The 13,395-nt window shown below is 44.7% G+C and overlaps 3 protein-coding genes across 4 annotated transcripts; all 3 read left to right on the top strand.

Moving 5' to 3' along the window:
• The first annotated feature begins 444 nt into the window (after window positions 1–444).
• Window positions 445–5,764, top strand: LOC121952243 (tetratricopeptide repeat protein 1-like). Its single transcript, XM_042498798.1, is given in 9 exon segments — window positions 445–765; window positions 1,096–1,629; window positions 2,981–3,041; window positions 3,158–3,270; window positions 3,355–3,391; window positions 3,471–3,619; window positions 4,896–4,950; window positions 5,538–5,593; window positions 5,595–5,764. Coding segments are annotated over 8 exon segments (1,077 nt in total). The 5' UTR covers window positions 445–765; window positions 1,096–1,104; the 3' UTR covers window positions 5,676–5,764.
• Window positions 5,765–7,022: 1,258 nt separating this feature from the next.
• LOC121952245 (prefoldin subunit 1-like) lies at window positions 7,023–8,748 on the top strand. Of its 2 annotated transcripts, none has more exons than XM_042498800.1 (4): window positions 7,023–7,091; window positions 7,684–7,850; window positions 8,285–8,369; window positions 8,543–8,748. In XM_042498800.1, the coding sequence occupies exons 1-4, from the start codon at window positions 7,059–7,061 to the stop codon at window positions 8,624–8,626; spliced, it is 369 nt and encodes a 122-aa protein (XP_042354734.1). In that variant the 5' UTR covers window positions 7,023–7,058; the 3' UTR covers window positions 8,627–8,748. The 2 variants fall into 2 exon arrangements, with proteins under 2 accessions (XP_042354734.1, XP_042354736.1); XM_042498802.1 differs by lacking the exon at window positions 7,023–7,091 and adding an exon at window positions 7,145–7,290.
• Window positions 8,749–9,600: 852 nt separating this feature from the next.
• zgc:110540 (deoxynucleoside kinase) lies at window positions 9,601–12,924 on the top strand. Its single transcript, XM_042498799.1, has 8 exons — window positions 9,601–9,710; window positions 10,445–10,563; window positions 10,645–10,728; window positions 10,841–10,950; window positions 11,540–11,687; window positions 12,036–12,151; window positions 12,258–12,357; window positions 12,471–12,924. Exons 1-8 carry the CDS (start codon window positions 9,614–9,616, stop codon window positions 12,495–12,497), a joined length of 801 nt encoding a protein of 266 aa, XP_042354733.1. The 5' UTR covers window positions 9,601–9,613; the 3' UTR covers window positions 12,498–12,924.
• The last annotated feature ends 471 nt before the right edge of the window (window positions 12,925–13,395 follow it).

Below are 13,395 nucleotides of genomic sequence, written 5' to 3' on the forward strand. Positions count from 1 at the left end.
TGATCGTCCCGGAAGTGACATCACTGAGAGTCCCCGGCAGGCTAACCGGTGTTAGCATCAGGTAGGACACAAATCAGTTGTTTTTAACGTTTTTATTTTTATTTAATGCGTCTGTAAAGCGTCACATTGATTACGTCACACTGATGTGTGACGCAGCAGACGGCTTATAACATGATGACGTCATGACAACAGTGCGTAGTAGTTAGCTGTTAGCAGTTAGCTCAGTGACGGTCTCAAAATATCTCCTGTCAGAAGTCCGTTTGAAAATCAGCTGATTTAAGGAAGAGACGGTGTGTGTGTGTGTGTGTGTGTGTGTGTGTGTGTTTCAGTTTGGAGAAGTAGACAAGGACACACTGAAGACAGACTGTGTCCTGCTGTGGACCGACAGGGACAGACTGTAAAGACTTGCAGGTCTTTGGTTGAACAGCTTCAGTTTCTCCTCAGAACCAAATCTATTCATGAAACCACAGATTTTAGCTCCCTGCCTCCATCGGTCTTTGTGTCTGTGCTGCTAAACCTGGACTCACTTGGACTCACCTAGACTCACTTGGACTCACTTGGACTCACCTGGACTCGCGCTGACCGCAGCATGCTGACGTTGGGTCTGTAGAGCACAGTTACAGTCTCCTCAGGTGGATGTATTTTTTTTATAGTTTCAGGACGACGGGAAGGTAAAAAAAGTCCTCTGACTGCGTTTACAGGTAGACGTGTGGACGTTTTTGGATCGTCTCATCTGCAGTCGTCTTTTGTCCTCTCAGCTGTCAGGTGGGTGGTTTGTTTTTTTTTTTTTTGTCCTCTGGACTGATCGAAGCAGCAGCTTTAAAATCACTGCTTTTCTGAATGGAGTTTGGTTCTGAGGAGACAGATACAACAGCTTCACTGTCTGTCAGAAAGAAATGTCTGACAGGAAGCTACAGAGCTGGAGACACTGTCCCCGTCCACAGCAGGACACCTCTGTCCAGCTGAATGTCCCTGTCCAATACAGACCATAATATGCCCTGTCTTGGGTTCATGGTATCCAGGAGTCAGGTTAAAGGGGAGCTCAGGAACAGTTTACATCTCCTCCTGTCTGAACAGAGTTTGTTTTTGTTGCAGAGCTTCAACATGAGCAGCCGAGGAGCTGGAAGACCCAGAGAGCAGGAGGAGGAGGAGCAGGAGGACTTCTACGACTGCCAGGAGAATCTGGAGCCTCCGGGACCAAGGGCCGAGGAGGAGGAGAGCAGACTAGAAACTGACAGATTGACTGACAGAAGAGATGTCACAGAGAGACAGGGAGCAGGGAGACAGGAGGAGACACAGAACAACAGACTGCAGGAGGAGGCGCAGAGTGACAGAATGCAGGAGCAGGTGCAGAGTGACAGACTGCAGGAGGAGGTGCAGGACGACAGACTGCAGGAGGAGGTGCAGGACGACAGACTGGAGGAGGAGGTGCAGAGTGACAGACTGGAGGAGGAGGTGCAGAGTGACAGACTGGAGGAGGAGGTGCAGAGTGACAGACTGGAGGAGGAGGTGCAGGACGACAGACTGGAGGAGGATTTGGAGATGAAGGAGGAGAGGAGTCAGGAAGTGGAGTTTGACGAGGAGTACCTGAGGGAGGTGGAGAAGGAGCTGACAGAGGAGGAGAAGGAGGTGACTCCTGCGGACCTCAGAAGGAGGGATGCACGATAATATCTGCAGATTTTGGCTTTCAGATAAAATATCAGAATCAGCCAACATGCTGATTTCTGCCGATATCACAGAGCGATATGTATTTAATCATGAGTGAAGATGAAAACATGAACTCTGAGTCTGAGTATTATATTTCTTCTGCAGAATGAATCAATCAGTCACTCACTCAATCAATCAATCGATCATTCAATATTGCAGACAGTGTAAGTGTTCAGTTTCATGATGATCAGCTGATCTGATATCAGAAAACCATATCGTGCATCCCTGCTCAAAATCTGTTTGTGTTTGGTTTGGTCAGAAAATGTTCTCTCTTTGAAGTGATCAGACACTGAAAACAATCATTTCAATACCCTGTCCCGAAATATTCTGGGATCAGAGGCCCCGCACCACAAAGTTTAGGGAATGGAGAGGAGCCAGCCCCACAGAGCCAACCCCACAGAGCCACAGAGCCAGCCCCACAGAGCCAACCCCACAGAGCCAGCCCTACAGAGCCAGCCCCACAGAGCCAGTTTCACAGAGCCAGCCCCACAGAGCCAACCCTACAGAGCCAGCCCCACAGAGCCAGCCCCACAGAGCCAGCCCCACAGAGCCAGCCCCACAGAGCCAGCCCCACAGAGCCAACCCACCAGAGCCAGCCCCACAGAGCCAGCCCCACAGAGCCAGCCCCACAGAGCCAGCCCCCACAGAGCCAACCCCACAGAGCCAGCCCCACAGAGCCAACCCCACAGAGCCAGCCCCACAGAGCCAGCTCCACAGAGCCAGCCCCACAGAGCCAACCCCACAGAGCCAGCCCCACAGAGCCAGTTTCACAGAGCCAGCCCCACAGAGCCAACCCTACAGAGCCAGCCCCACAGAGCCAGCCCCACAGAGCCAGTTTCACAGAGCCAGCCCCACAGAGCCAACCCTACAGAGCCAGCCCCACAGAGCCAGTTTCACAGAGCCAGCCCCACAGAGCCAACCCTACAGAGCCAGCCCCACAGAGCCAGTTTCACAGAGCCAGCCCCACAGAGCCAGTTTCACAGAGCCAGCCCCACAGAGCCAACCCCACAGAGCCAGCAGAGCCAGCCCCACAGAGCCAGCCCCACAGAGCCAGTTTCACAGAGCCAGCCCCACAGAGCCAACCCTACAGAGCCAGCCCCACAGAGCCAGTTTCACAGAGCCAGCCCCACAGAGCCAGCTCCACAGAGCCAGTTTCACAGAGCCAGCTCCACAGAGCCAGTTTTCCACAGAGCCAGTTTCACAGAGCCCCCACAGAGCCAGCCCCTACAGAGCCAGTTTCACAGAGATATTTAAAAATTCTGCTCTGTTTCAGAGTCGACGGCAGGAAAGTTTAACACTGAAGGAAAAAGGAAACAGCCAGTTTAAAGCTGGAGGTGAGTGACATCACCAGCACATTGTCCACTATATAAACCAGTATGACAATTATAAACCAGTATAAACCAGTATGACCTGTATAAACCAGTATAAACCCCAACACGTGTTCTTGTAGACTGGTTGGAGGCGGAGCGGAGCTACACGGAGGCGTTGGTTTTATGTCCTGTTTGTTACAGCCGAGAGAGAGCGGTGCTGTTCTCCAACAGAGCTGCTGCACGGCTGCACCAGGTAACAACAGCACGCCAACAACATGATAACTGATAGGCTGCCAACACTGTGGCTAACAACATGCTAACGGTCTCTTCCTGTCAGGACCGGAAGGATCAGGCGATCTTCGACTGCTCCACAGGTGAGTGATGACATTATTCTGCACCTTTAAGACAGCTGGGGGTGATCTGTTTGCTGATTGGTTGCCTTTGTTGCCATAGCGATAAAGCTGAATCCAGACTATGTGCGGGCGCTGCTGAGGAGGGCGGAGCTTTACGAACAGACGGAGAAGCTGGACGAGGCTCTGGAGGACTACAAGAGGGTTCTGGACCTGGACCCGGCCCAGCCCAGTGCCAGACAGGCCTGCATGGTGAGTCCACCGAGCCCGTCAGCAGCATGGATGTATATGAGGAAGGACACAGCCGTGGGGGCGGGGCCTCGTTCATTCCTCACTGCTCAGTGGCGCATGAGGCAGAAAAAGCTCTTTTTCCAGGTTTAGAAAAGTGTAAAATACCCGGATCTACGGCCCGTAGAGCAGCGTAGTAGAGATTAGCGGCAGCCGAATGCTGCCGAGTGTGGCAGGCAACTCCCGCCGGCGGAGCAACTGACTTCCTGATTAGCGCCGCGGCTAGCTTGAATGGCGGTCTAAAAAATGTAATCATGCGGCAAATGTTATCAAACTCTTCACCAGATGAGCTGATCACCAGGATGAGGGGAAAAAAACAGAGCCCGACATGTTCCCCTCTCGACTAAAGGCAGGATCACAACACCAGCACAGCCATCGCTACAATCAGGCACAGCCAAGATCTGTGAAAACTAGGAAACTATAGCCTCATTTATATATAAATCATTACTAATATTATACTGACTCTATAGTCTTATTATTTACTAAATTAATCATTACTAATATTATACTGACTCTATAGTCTTATTATTTACTAAATTAATCATTACTAATATTATACTGACTCTATAGTCTTATTATTTACTAAATTAATCATTACTAATATTACACTGACTCTATAGTCTTATTATTTACTAAATTAATCATTACTAATATTATACTGACTCTATAGTCTTATTATTTACTAAATTAATCATTACTAATATTATACTGACTTTACGTATACATACTAATTATGATATTTCTAATATTATACTGACTATATGTAGACAAAATACTTGTAAAACTACTTATTACTAATATTATACTACATAATACTTGTAAACACGATTGATTACCAATATTATACTGCATATACGTAGACATAATACTATTTATATTACACTTTACTAATGTCATACTGAATATATACACTGACTTATTACTTATTTCTAATATTATACTGACTATACACAGACTTATTTATAATACGTAGACATAATACTTATATTATTCTTACTGTACATCGACTGTACACAGACTGTAAATCTACAAATGAATTTTTATTACACTTCTTCAGTGTGATAAACTTTGTTACATTTCTTATACGATTTGAATTATAAAAATATTTAATAAGATGTATCCGTCTCTCTGAATCTGTCTGTCTCTCTGAATCTGTCTGTCTCTCTGAATCTGTCTGTCTCTCTGCACCTGTCCGTCTCTCTGAATCTGTCTGTCTCTCTGAATTTTGTCTGTCTCTCAGAGGCTGCCTCAGCAGATTCAGGAGAGAAATGAGAAGCTTAAGGAGGAGATGCTAAGTATGTACTGCACCTGAACACACACCACGTTAATTACGTACTGCACCTGAACACACCACGTTAATTACGTACTGCACCTGAACACAACATGTTAATTACGTACTGCACCTGAACACACCACGTTAATTACGTACTGCACCTGAACACAACATGTTAATTACGTACTGCACCTGAACACACCACGTTAATTACGTACTGCACCTGAACACAACATGTTATATTACGTACTGCACCTGAAACACATGTTAATTATGTACTGCATTACATGTTAATTATGTACTGCACCTGAACACACCACGTTAATTACGTACTGCACCTGAACACATGTTAATTATGTACTGCACCTGAACACATGTTAATTATGTACTGCACCTGAACATGCTACATTAACGACGTACTGCACCTGAATATGCCCCGTTAAAAGAGGCACTAGTCATGTTGTTGATTTATTCATGACCTGTGATGACCTGTATTGACCTGTGATGACCTGTGATGACCTGTGTTGACCTGTGATGACCTGTATTGACCTGTGATGACCTGTGTTGACCTGTGATGACCTGTGATAATCTATGACCTGTCTGCTGCAGGTAAACTAAAAGACTTGGGAACTTGGTCCTGAGGCCGTTTCGGACTGTCGACCAACAAACTTCCAGGTGAACCAGGACGCAAACACGGGCTCTTACTCCATCAACTTCGTCCAGAACCCAAACAACAACAATAGATGACATCATCACAAACTGAGCTGATGACGTCACAGCCGTGTGTCATGTGACTGTGTGTGTTCAGAGGAAAATAAAAGCTGATTGATTTGTTTCCCGTTTGTGTCTTCTCTCTTTGAACTCAGAGGACCAATCAGATCACAGGAAACAGAGCGACATCACTCCTACAGGATCCTGACAGGGTCAAATTTAAAATAAACAGATATTTGTTTTGGGTTTAACTGAAGTTTGTTTTATTCTGTACAGCTTGAAACTCTGCAATTAATAATGCAGCTGCGACAGCTGCGACACGAAACTCTGTGGCATTAATAATGTAGCATTAATAATAATGTAACAATAATAACAAAGTATTAAAAATGATGTAACAATAATAACATCACAATAATAATGTAGCATTAATAAATATGTAACATTTTATAATGTAACAATAATAATAACAATGTAGCATTATTATGTAACATTCATAATATATAACAATAATTATGCTGCATTAATAATAATGCAAAATCAATAATAATGTAGCATTTATGAAATGTAGCATTGATAATAAATGCAACAATAATAATGTAACATTAATAATAATGCAGCATCAATTGTGAAACAATAATAATAATAGCAATAATAATTATGTAGCAATGTAACAAATGTAGCAGCAGCAATAACAATAATAATGTAAAATTAATAACTGTAACTAATGTAACATGAATAATAGTGTAGCATCAATAATGTAACATTAATAATAATGTAGAAATAACAATAATAATGTAGAATTAATAACATTGTAACAATAATATTGTAACATTAATAATGTAGCATTAATAAAAAATGTAGGAATAATAATAGTAATGAAGCATTAACAACAATCCAACAATAATAATGTAGTATTAAGAATGCAACATCAATAATAATGTAGCATTAAAATGTAACATAAATAATAAGTTATAATTCATAATCTTCATACATGAAGCAGTGAAAGTAAAGAGCAGCAGAACATGGAAAAAATTAAAGGAAGTGTAAAATTAAAGGAGCAGTTTTAAATTGAACAAGTACTTAAAGAAGTTTAAAAACTTAAAGTAAAATACATCACACTGGCATTTGTCTTTTTCAGGTCTGACTTGTAAAAACCGAAACCATCATTGGATTTTCAGATTTCTTATAGTCCTTTGAACACATTTGACTAATTAACAACAACAATAGATCTAAAGTGGATTTGGTTTTTTTTTATGTTTTTATTTGGCACAGACAGACTTCATTCACACAGTTTCCTGTGTGTGTTCACACCTAAAGAACAAAAACATCAGTTCAGCGCTTTTAATTTGGTAAACAGCAGCGACGGAAGACGAGCGGGCTCGCACCGCACATGCGCAGTGTGTCTGAGTGTTGTTAAAGATGGCTGCGCCCGTAGACCTGGAGCTGAAAAAGGTAAACTGTGCTTCTGTCGTGTGTCTTTATCCCGCCGCGCGACGCTCAGCTGACTCACCTGTTTTCACCTGAACTCTCTCCCTTCCTGTCAGCGAACAGTCGTCAGCTGTTGGAGCATCTGCCGGTCAGACAAACGGACCTAACCGTTAGCACGAGGAGCTAACGCACACGACACATTGTGTCTGTTCAGAGCTCTGAGGTGATATTTACCTGTAAACCCGCTGACGTCATCTTTAATAATCCACCTGTTTTTACCGAAAAACAAGTTCAAACACCGCCACCTAAAAATCAGCACGAAGACGCTTTTTTAATATCAAAGTGATACCTCCTGCTCGGAGCTGCAGGTGAAGGATGTTCAGGTGTTTATATCAGAGTGATACCTCCTGTTTGAAGGCGTTCTCTGCGCCGCAGGTGAAGGATGTTCAGGTGTTTACATCAGAGTGATACCTCCTGTTTTTAGGCACTCTGCACCGCAGGTGAAGGATGTTCAGGTGTTTATATCAGAGTGATACCTCCTGTTTGAAGGCGTTCTCTGCGCCGCAGGTGAAGGATGTTCAGGTGTTTACATCAGAGTGATACCTCCTGTTTGTAGGCGTTCTCGGAGCTGCAGGTGAAGATGATCGACACGCAGCAGAAGGTGAAGTTGGCCGACCTGCAGATCGATCAGCTGACTCGAGTTCAGAAACACGCCAAGCTGACTCACGCTGAGATCACCAATGTGCCCGACAACACGCGACTCTACGAGGGAGTCGGACGCATGTGAGTCTCCATGACAACCAGGATCTCTGCTCACCTGGATGGGTTGTACTGACAGGAACATGACATCACAGTGACATCACAGTGACCTCATTATTCAGTAGCTTAAAGCTAAAAGTTAAACTGTTGTGATACCTTCAAAACATGTAAACTACCGACAGGTGAGTTGGCATCACTCAGGTTTGTTATTGGTCACAGCTGATCAGTTATGGATGTTCAAGCACTAAAGACAGACAATTCTTTAACAGAGTGATGCCTCGTTGTACAGACAATCAAAGATCCTCTACACTTCAAAAACAAATGTTAACTGCTGAGGAAGATTTTGTGATAAGACTGAAAGCTCCTGAACTATGTGTGTGTGTGTGTGTGTGTGTGTCTGTGTGTCTGTGTGTGTGTGTGTGTGTGTGTGTGTGTGTGTGTGTGTGTGTGTGTGTCAGGTTCATCCTCCAGTCCAAGGAGGACATCAACAATCAGCTGATGGACAAACAGAAAACAGCTGACGAGAAAATTAAAGAGCTCGAGGTACAAACAACACACACACTTCATTTTACCTGCAGTGTGTGTGTGTGTGTGTGTGTGTGTGTGTGTGTGTGTGTGTGCGTGCGTGTGTGCATGTGTGTGTGTGCGTGTGTGTGCGCATGTGTGTCTCTCCATGAGTGTGTCAGTGTTGTGATTGTGTTGTTGTGTATTTGCAGCAGAAGAAGGTGTATCTTGAGCGCAGCGTGAAAGAAGCTGAAGACAACATCAGAGAGATGCTGCTGTCCAGGAGAGCTCAGTGACATCATCAATAATCAATAAAACACTTCATCAATAACACACACACACTCATCATTAATACACACGTGTGTGTTCCTGTCAGTTGCTGTTTGTCAGTTGTTCATATTAAATAGTTAAGCCTTCAGCTCCTGTCTGGGTCTGACTTTTTATTGATTATTATTTATTATTGATCTCTGGGTGTGTCTTCATTGAAGCTGTAAATGGGAGCAGAGTGAGACGTCCTCTTGTCTGTATTGAACTGTTTCTGATAGAAAATCAATAACCATCTGAGGATCTCTGTCTTGCCTCGTCTGTTTTATGGATTCAGGATATTAGGTTTTTTACTGATATCTGATTCGTCGATAATAAAACAACCCGTCTGGGCGATATCAGATATCAATATATAACCTCCTGATGTCAGAGCTGATCAGCTGATCAGGTCTCTGCTGCAGTGATTGATCATCAGACTGATGGAGACATGAAACTCAACACTTTCAGTGTCTGTGATTTTCTCTGATGATGGTTCATGGTTTCATCAGCCTCACTCTGTCAATAAAATAATATTTTAAAGTGTGTGTGTGTGTGTGTGTGTGTGTGTGTGTGTGTGTGTGTGTGTGTGTGTGAATATACTTTTTTACTTTTTATACTAAAATATTTTGTTATTTCATTTTTATTCTGTCTGTGTGTCCTTGGATGATTTTATTTTGATGGGTCTTTGTTTCATTTATTTGTTTGTTTGTTTGTTGTGTGACTGGATTTATTTTGTCTTTATTGATGAAATCAAAGGAAAATCTGGAGCGTAAACCGGATGTGTTAAATGTGTTCAATAAAGTTAAAAAAAACTGAAAAAACTGACCCGTTTAGTCCCGCCCCGGAAACGGAACCCAGTCAATGCGCGGGATTCAATTTAAAGCAGCGCGCGGTCTTCGGCTCGCGCTCAGTCGGTTTCCCTCCGCGCGGAAAGCAGCAACAAACAAACAGAGCTGCAGCGGCAGCGGATCGATTCGGTCATGGCGACTCCACCGAAGAGAACGTGCCGACTTCCCGCCAGTCCCACCGGCAGCTTCACGCGCAGAGAGAAGAAGATCTCCATCGAGGGAAACATCGGTGAGTCGCTGATCGCTAAACAGTTTAGTAACTGATCAATAATCGATCGCCTCCTTCACAATCCGCGGGTCGCGTTTCAGATGTTGAGCTGCAAACTTTCCGATTCCAGATTTTTTAAAAAACTGCTGTGAAGTTTCGGATGTTTAACGAAAAATCTAAAGAAAACAGAAAACGGTGCTGTGACGTCACTGAGTCCGACCGAACCCTGTGGTTCGGAGGTGACGTCATCTCTGACCGAACATGGTGGCGCCAAAACAAGAGAAACGGTTTCTGATCAGTAATCAATCATCATCGATCAGTTTACTGAAGTGTCCTAGTGATACTAAGTATTCCATTCACAACTCACAAATATTCTGACCCTTAAAGTACAAAAACCACAGTCTGAAAATACTGCAGTAAAAGTCCTGAGTATAACATGTTCCCGCAGTAAAATTACAAAGAGTAACAAGTAAAACTGTTGAATACATGTAGTACTGCAGTATTAAGTACTGTGTTTGTCTCTGAGGTGTACTGCTCTGTATATATATATGTATATATATATATATATGTATTTAATATTTCTTAAATGTGTGTACTGTGTATTACACTTATTTTATTTTCTTATATTTCTGTGTATTTTCTTATATACTGTATATGTGTGTGTGTGTACTGTGTGAATTATATTAGTGTATTTTCTGTGGTGTGTGTGTGTGTGTGTGTGTGTGTGTGTGTGTGTGTGTGTTTGTGTCCATCAGCTGCAGGAAAGTCGACGTTTGTGCGTCTCCTGGAGAAGACATCGGAGGACTGGGAGGTGATTCCTGAACCCATCGGGAAATGGTGCAACGTGCAGAACGACAGCGACAACGTCTACCAGGTGAGCAGACAACACACCTGTGTGATGACATCACAGAGGTACTTGTTGTCCTTTCAGAATAAGAGCCCCGTGTGTTTTCAGGAGCTGAGTTCGTCTCAGAAGAGCGGAGGAAACCTGCTGCACATGCTGTATGACAAGCCCAGCCGCTGGTCCTACACCTTCCAGGTACCCGTCCCCGCCCCCCGCACCTGACCACGCCCCTCAGCTGGGCACCACCCACAGGTCGAGCTGTGGCGCTAACCGTCCACCTGTCTGTGTCCACCTGTCCGTCCCTCAGAGTTATGCGTGTCTCAGCAGAGTTCGGTCTCAGCTTCAGTCTCCGTCAGTCAAACTGCAGCAGGCGGAAAACCCCGTCCAGTTCTTCGAACGCTCCGTCTACTCAGACAGGTAACTACACACCTGAGACAGGTCACTGTACCAGAGACAGGTCACAGGTCAATACACCTGAGACAGGTAACTATGCACACGAGACAGGTCAGGTCACTGTACCAGAGACAGGTCAGGTCACTGTACCAGAGACAGGTCACAGGTCACTGTACCAGAGACAGGTCACAGGTCACTGTACCAGAGACAGGTCACAGGTCAATACACCTGAGACAGGTAACTACGCACACGAGACAGGTCACTGTACCAGAGACAGGTCACAGGTCAATACACCTGAGACAGGTCACAGGTCAATACACCTGAGACAGGTAACTACGCACACGAGACAGGTCACTGTACCAGAGACAGGTCACAGGTCACTGTACCAGAGACAGGTCACAGGTCAATACACCTGAGACAGGTCACTGTACCAGAGACAGGTCACAGGTCACTGTACCAGAGACAGGTCACAGGTCACTGTACCAGAGACAGGTCACTGTACCTGAGACAGGTCATTGTAGACAGGCTCTGGGTGCTGCAGTAACCTACCTGTGTTTTATGTGTGTACCGTGTGTGTTATGCATGTGTGTCCCTGTGTGTACTGTGTGTACAGATACGTGTTTGCGTCCAACCTGTTTGAGTGCGGTAACCTGACGGAGACGGAGTGGAGTGTTTATCAGGACTGGCACACCTGGTTACTGACCGAGTTTGAACCGGACATCGCCCTGGACGCCATCATCTACCTGAGAGCTCAGCCGCAGGTAAGACTCCGCCCACTGAAGCACACCACTTTCTCCGAGTGTGAAACGGCGGAGCTGCTGCGGCATTCACACGTGTGAATGCTGTATTTCAACGTGAAAAGTTCCTCCTCCGCTGACTCAGGCGGCGTGTCTCGAGTGTTTTAGAGACGGGACGCAGTTACTGATTTGGTTTTTGCCGCTGTCATTTTCTGAGTTTTTGGGTTTTTCTTCTTCTTCCATTTCCTTCCACACTCCTTCATTTGATAAACGCCACCGAGTGGCAGCGCGGACGTTCAGATCGACTCTACATTTGAGGGAAAATGTCCGGCGTGCTTCGTTCACATTCTCGTGTCTGTGTGTGTTTTTCAGCGCTGTATGCAGCGTCTCCTCCATCGGGGGCGGGAGGAAGAGCAGGGAGTTCCTCTGGAGTATCTGGAGCAGCTTCACTTCAAACACGAGGCGTGGCTCGTCAACAGGAACCTCAGGTAACGGGCGCCGCCACGGAGCGCGCTCAGAACAGACAGACAGTCGGGCGGTGGTGCGTTCAGGGTCGGGTTTAGCGGTCATCACATGACGTGTCTGTGTGTTCAGGTTGGACTTTGAGTACCTTAACGATCTTCCTGTTCTGGTTCTGGACGTTGATGACGACTTCAAGAACGACCGAATCAAACAGGAAGCCATCCTCGACAAGGTGCGTCCGTTTTACCGAAATCTGTTGTTCAGTCTGATCCGGTCTGGTCTGGTCTGACCCGGTCTGATCCGATCCGGTATGGTCTGATCTGGTCTGGTCTGTTTGTCCTGCAGGTTCGAGAGTTTCTCTCCACGCTGTAGAACGTCCTCCACCGATCACAGCTCGACTCGTCTGATTGGACACTCCGGTTCCTGCTGGAAATGTTTTTGATCAATTTCTATTTTTTGAGTTTGAACTCTGACGAATCAATTTGCTAGAACTGACGAGTCATTATCTAGTTAGAACTGACGAGTCGTCGTTTAGTTTTTGTCACCTCGGCTGCAGTTTTCAATGTTTTTACACTTTATATGTATTTTATATTTTTGTTGCTAAATGAGAAAAAGTTCTCTGCAGTCAGTGAATGCAGAGTGTGTGTGTGTGTGTGTGTGTGTGTGTGTGTGTGTGAGTTAATATTTATCCGTGGGTCTGACTCGAGTCATCCGCTGTAAGATCAGAGCTCGTCTGTGCATCAGTGAACGCACCGTGATGCCTTCAGATGTTTTTCCTGAATAAAGACCCTCAGACTGACCGTGTGACGTGTTTCACTTAAAAATAATCTTCTGATGTTTTACGGGTTAACCCTAACCCTAACCCTCACAGGAAACTTGGACTTTTGTTTAGTTCACATCTGAGATGTCAAACCAAACCTCATTTCAAAATCTGTCAATTTCAAAAAATCCCTCAAAACACAAACTGTTGACATCCAACATGTCGCGCAACATTTTTTATCACTAAAAAAAGGGAAAAGAATCACCAAAAGTTTTTAAAGAAAATGTGTCTGGAGGGCATGTTTTTTAAAAAAAAAAAACACCCAAAAAATGAAACAAAAAAAATCACCCTTTTTACTTTCAGACAAAACAAAAGATTTTTATTTTTAAAAAGGCTTCAGTAAAAAATAAAATTACAGATTTAAAGCCAGTTTAAGTCGTCTGCCCTTCCATTAAAACCACCAGTCCCTCCCAGGCCTTAAATATGATTCCCCTCTCATAAATAACCAAC

This window comes from Plectropomus leopardus, chromosome 13 (assembly GCF_008729295.1).
Source record: "Plectropomus leopardus isolate mb chromosome 13, YSFRI_Pleo_2.0, whole genome shotgun sequence".
Classification (NCBI taxonomy): domain Eukaryota; kingdom Metazoa; phylum Chordata; class Actinopteri; order Perciformes; family Serranidae; genus Plectropomus; species Plectropomus leopardus.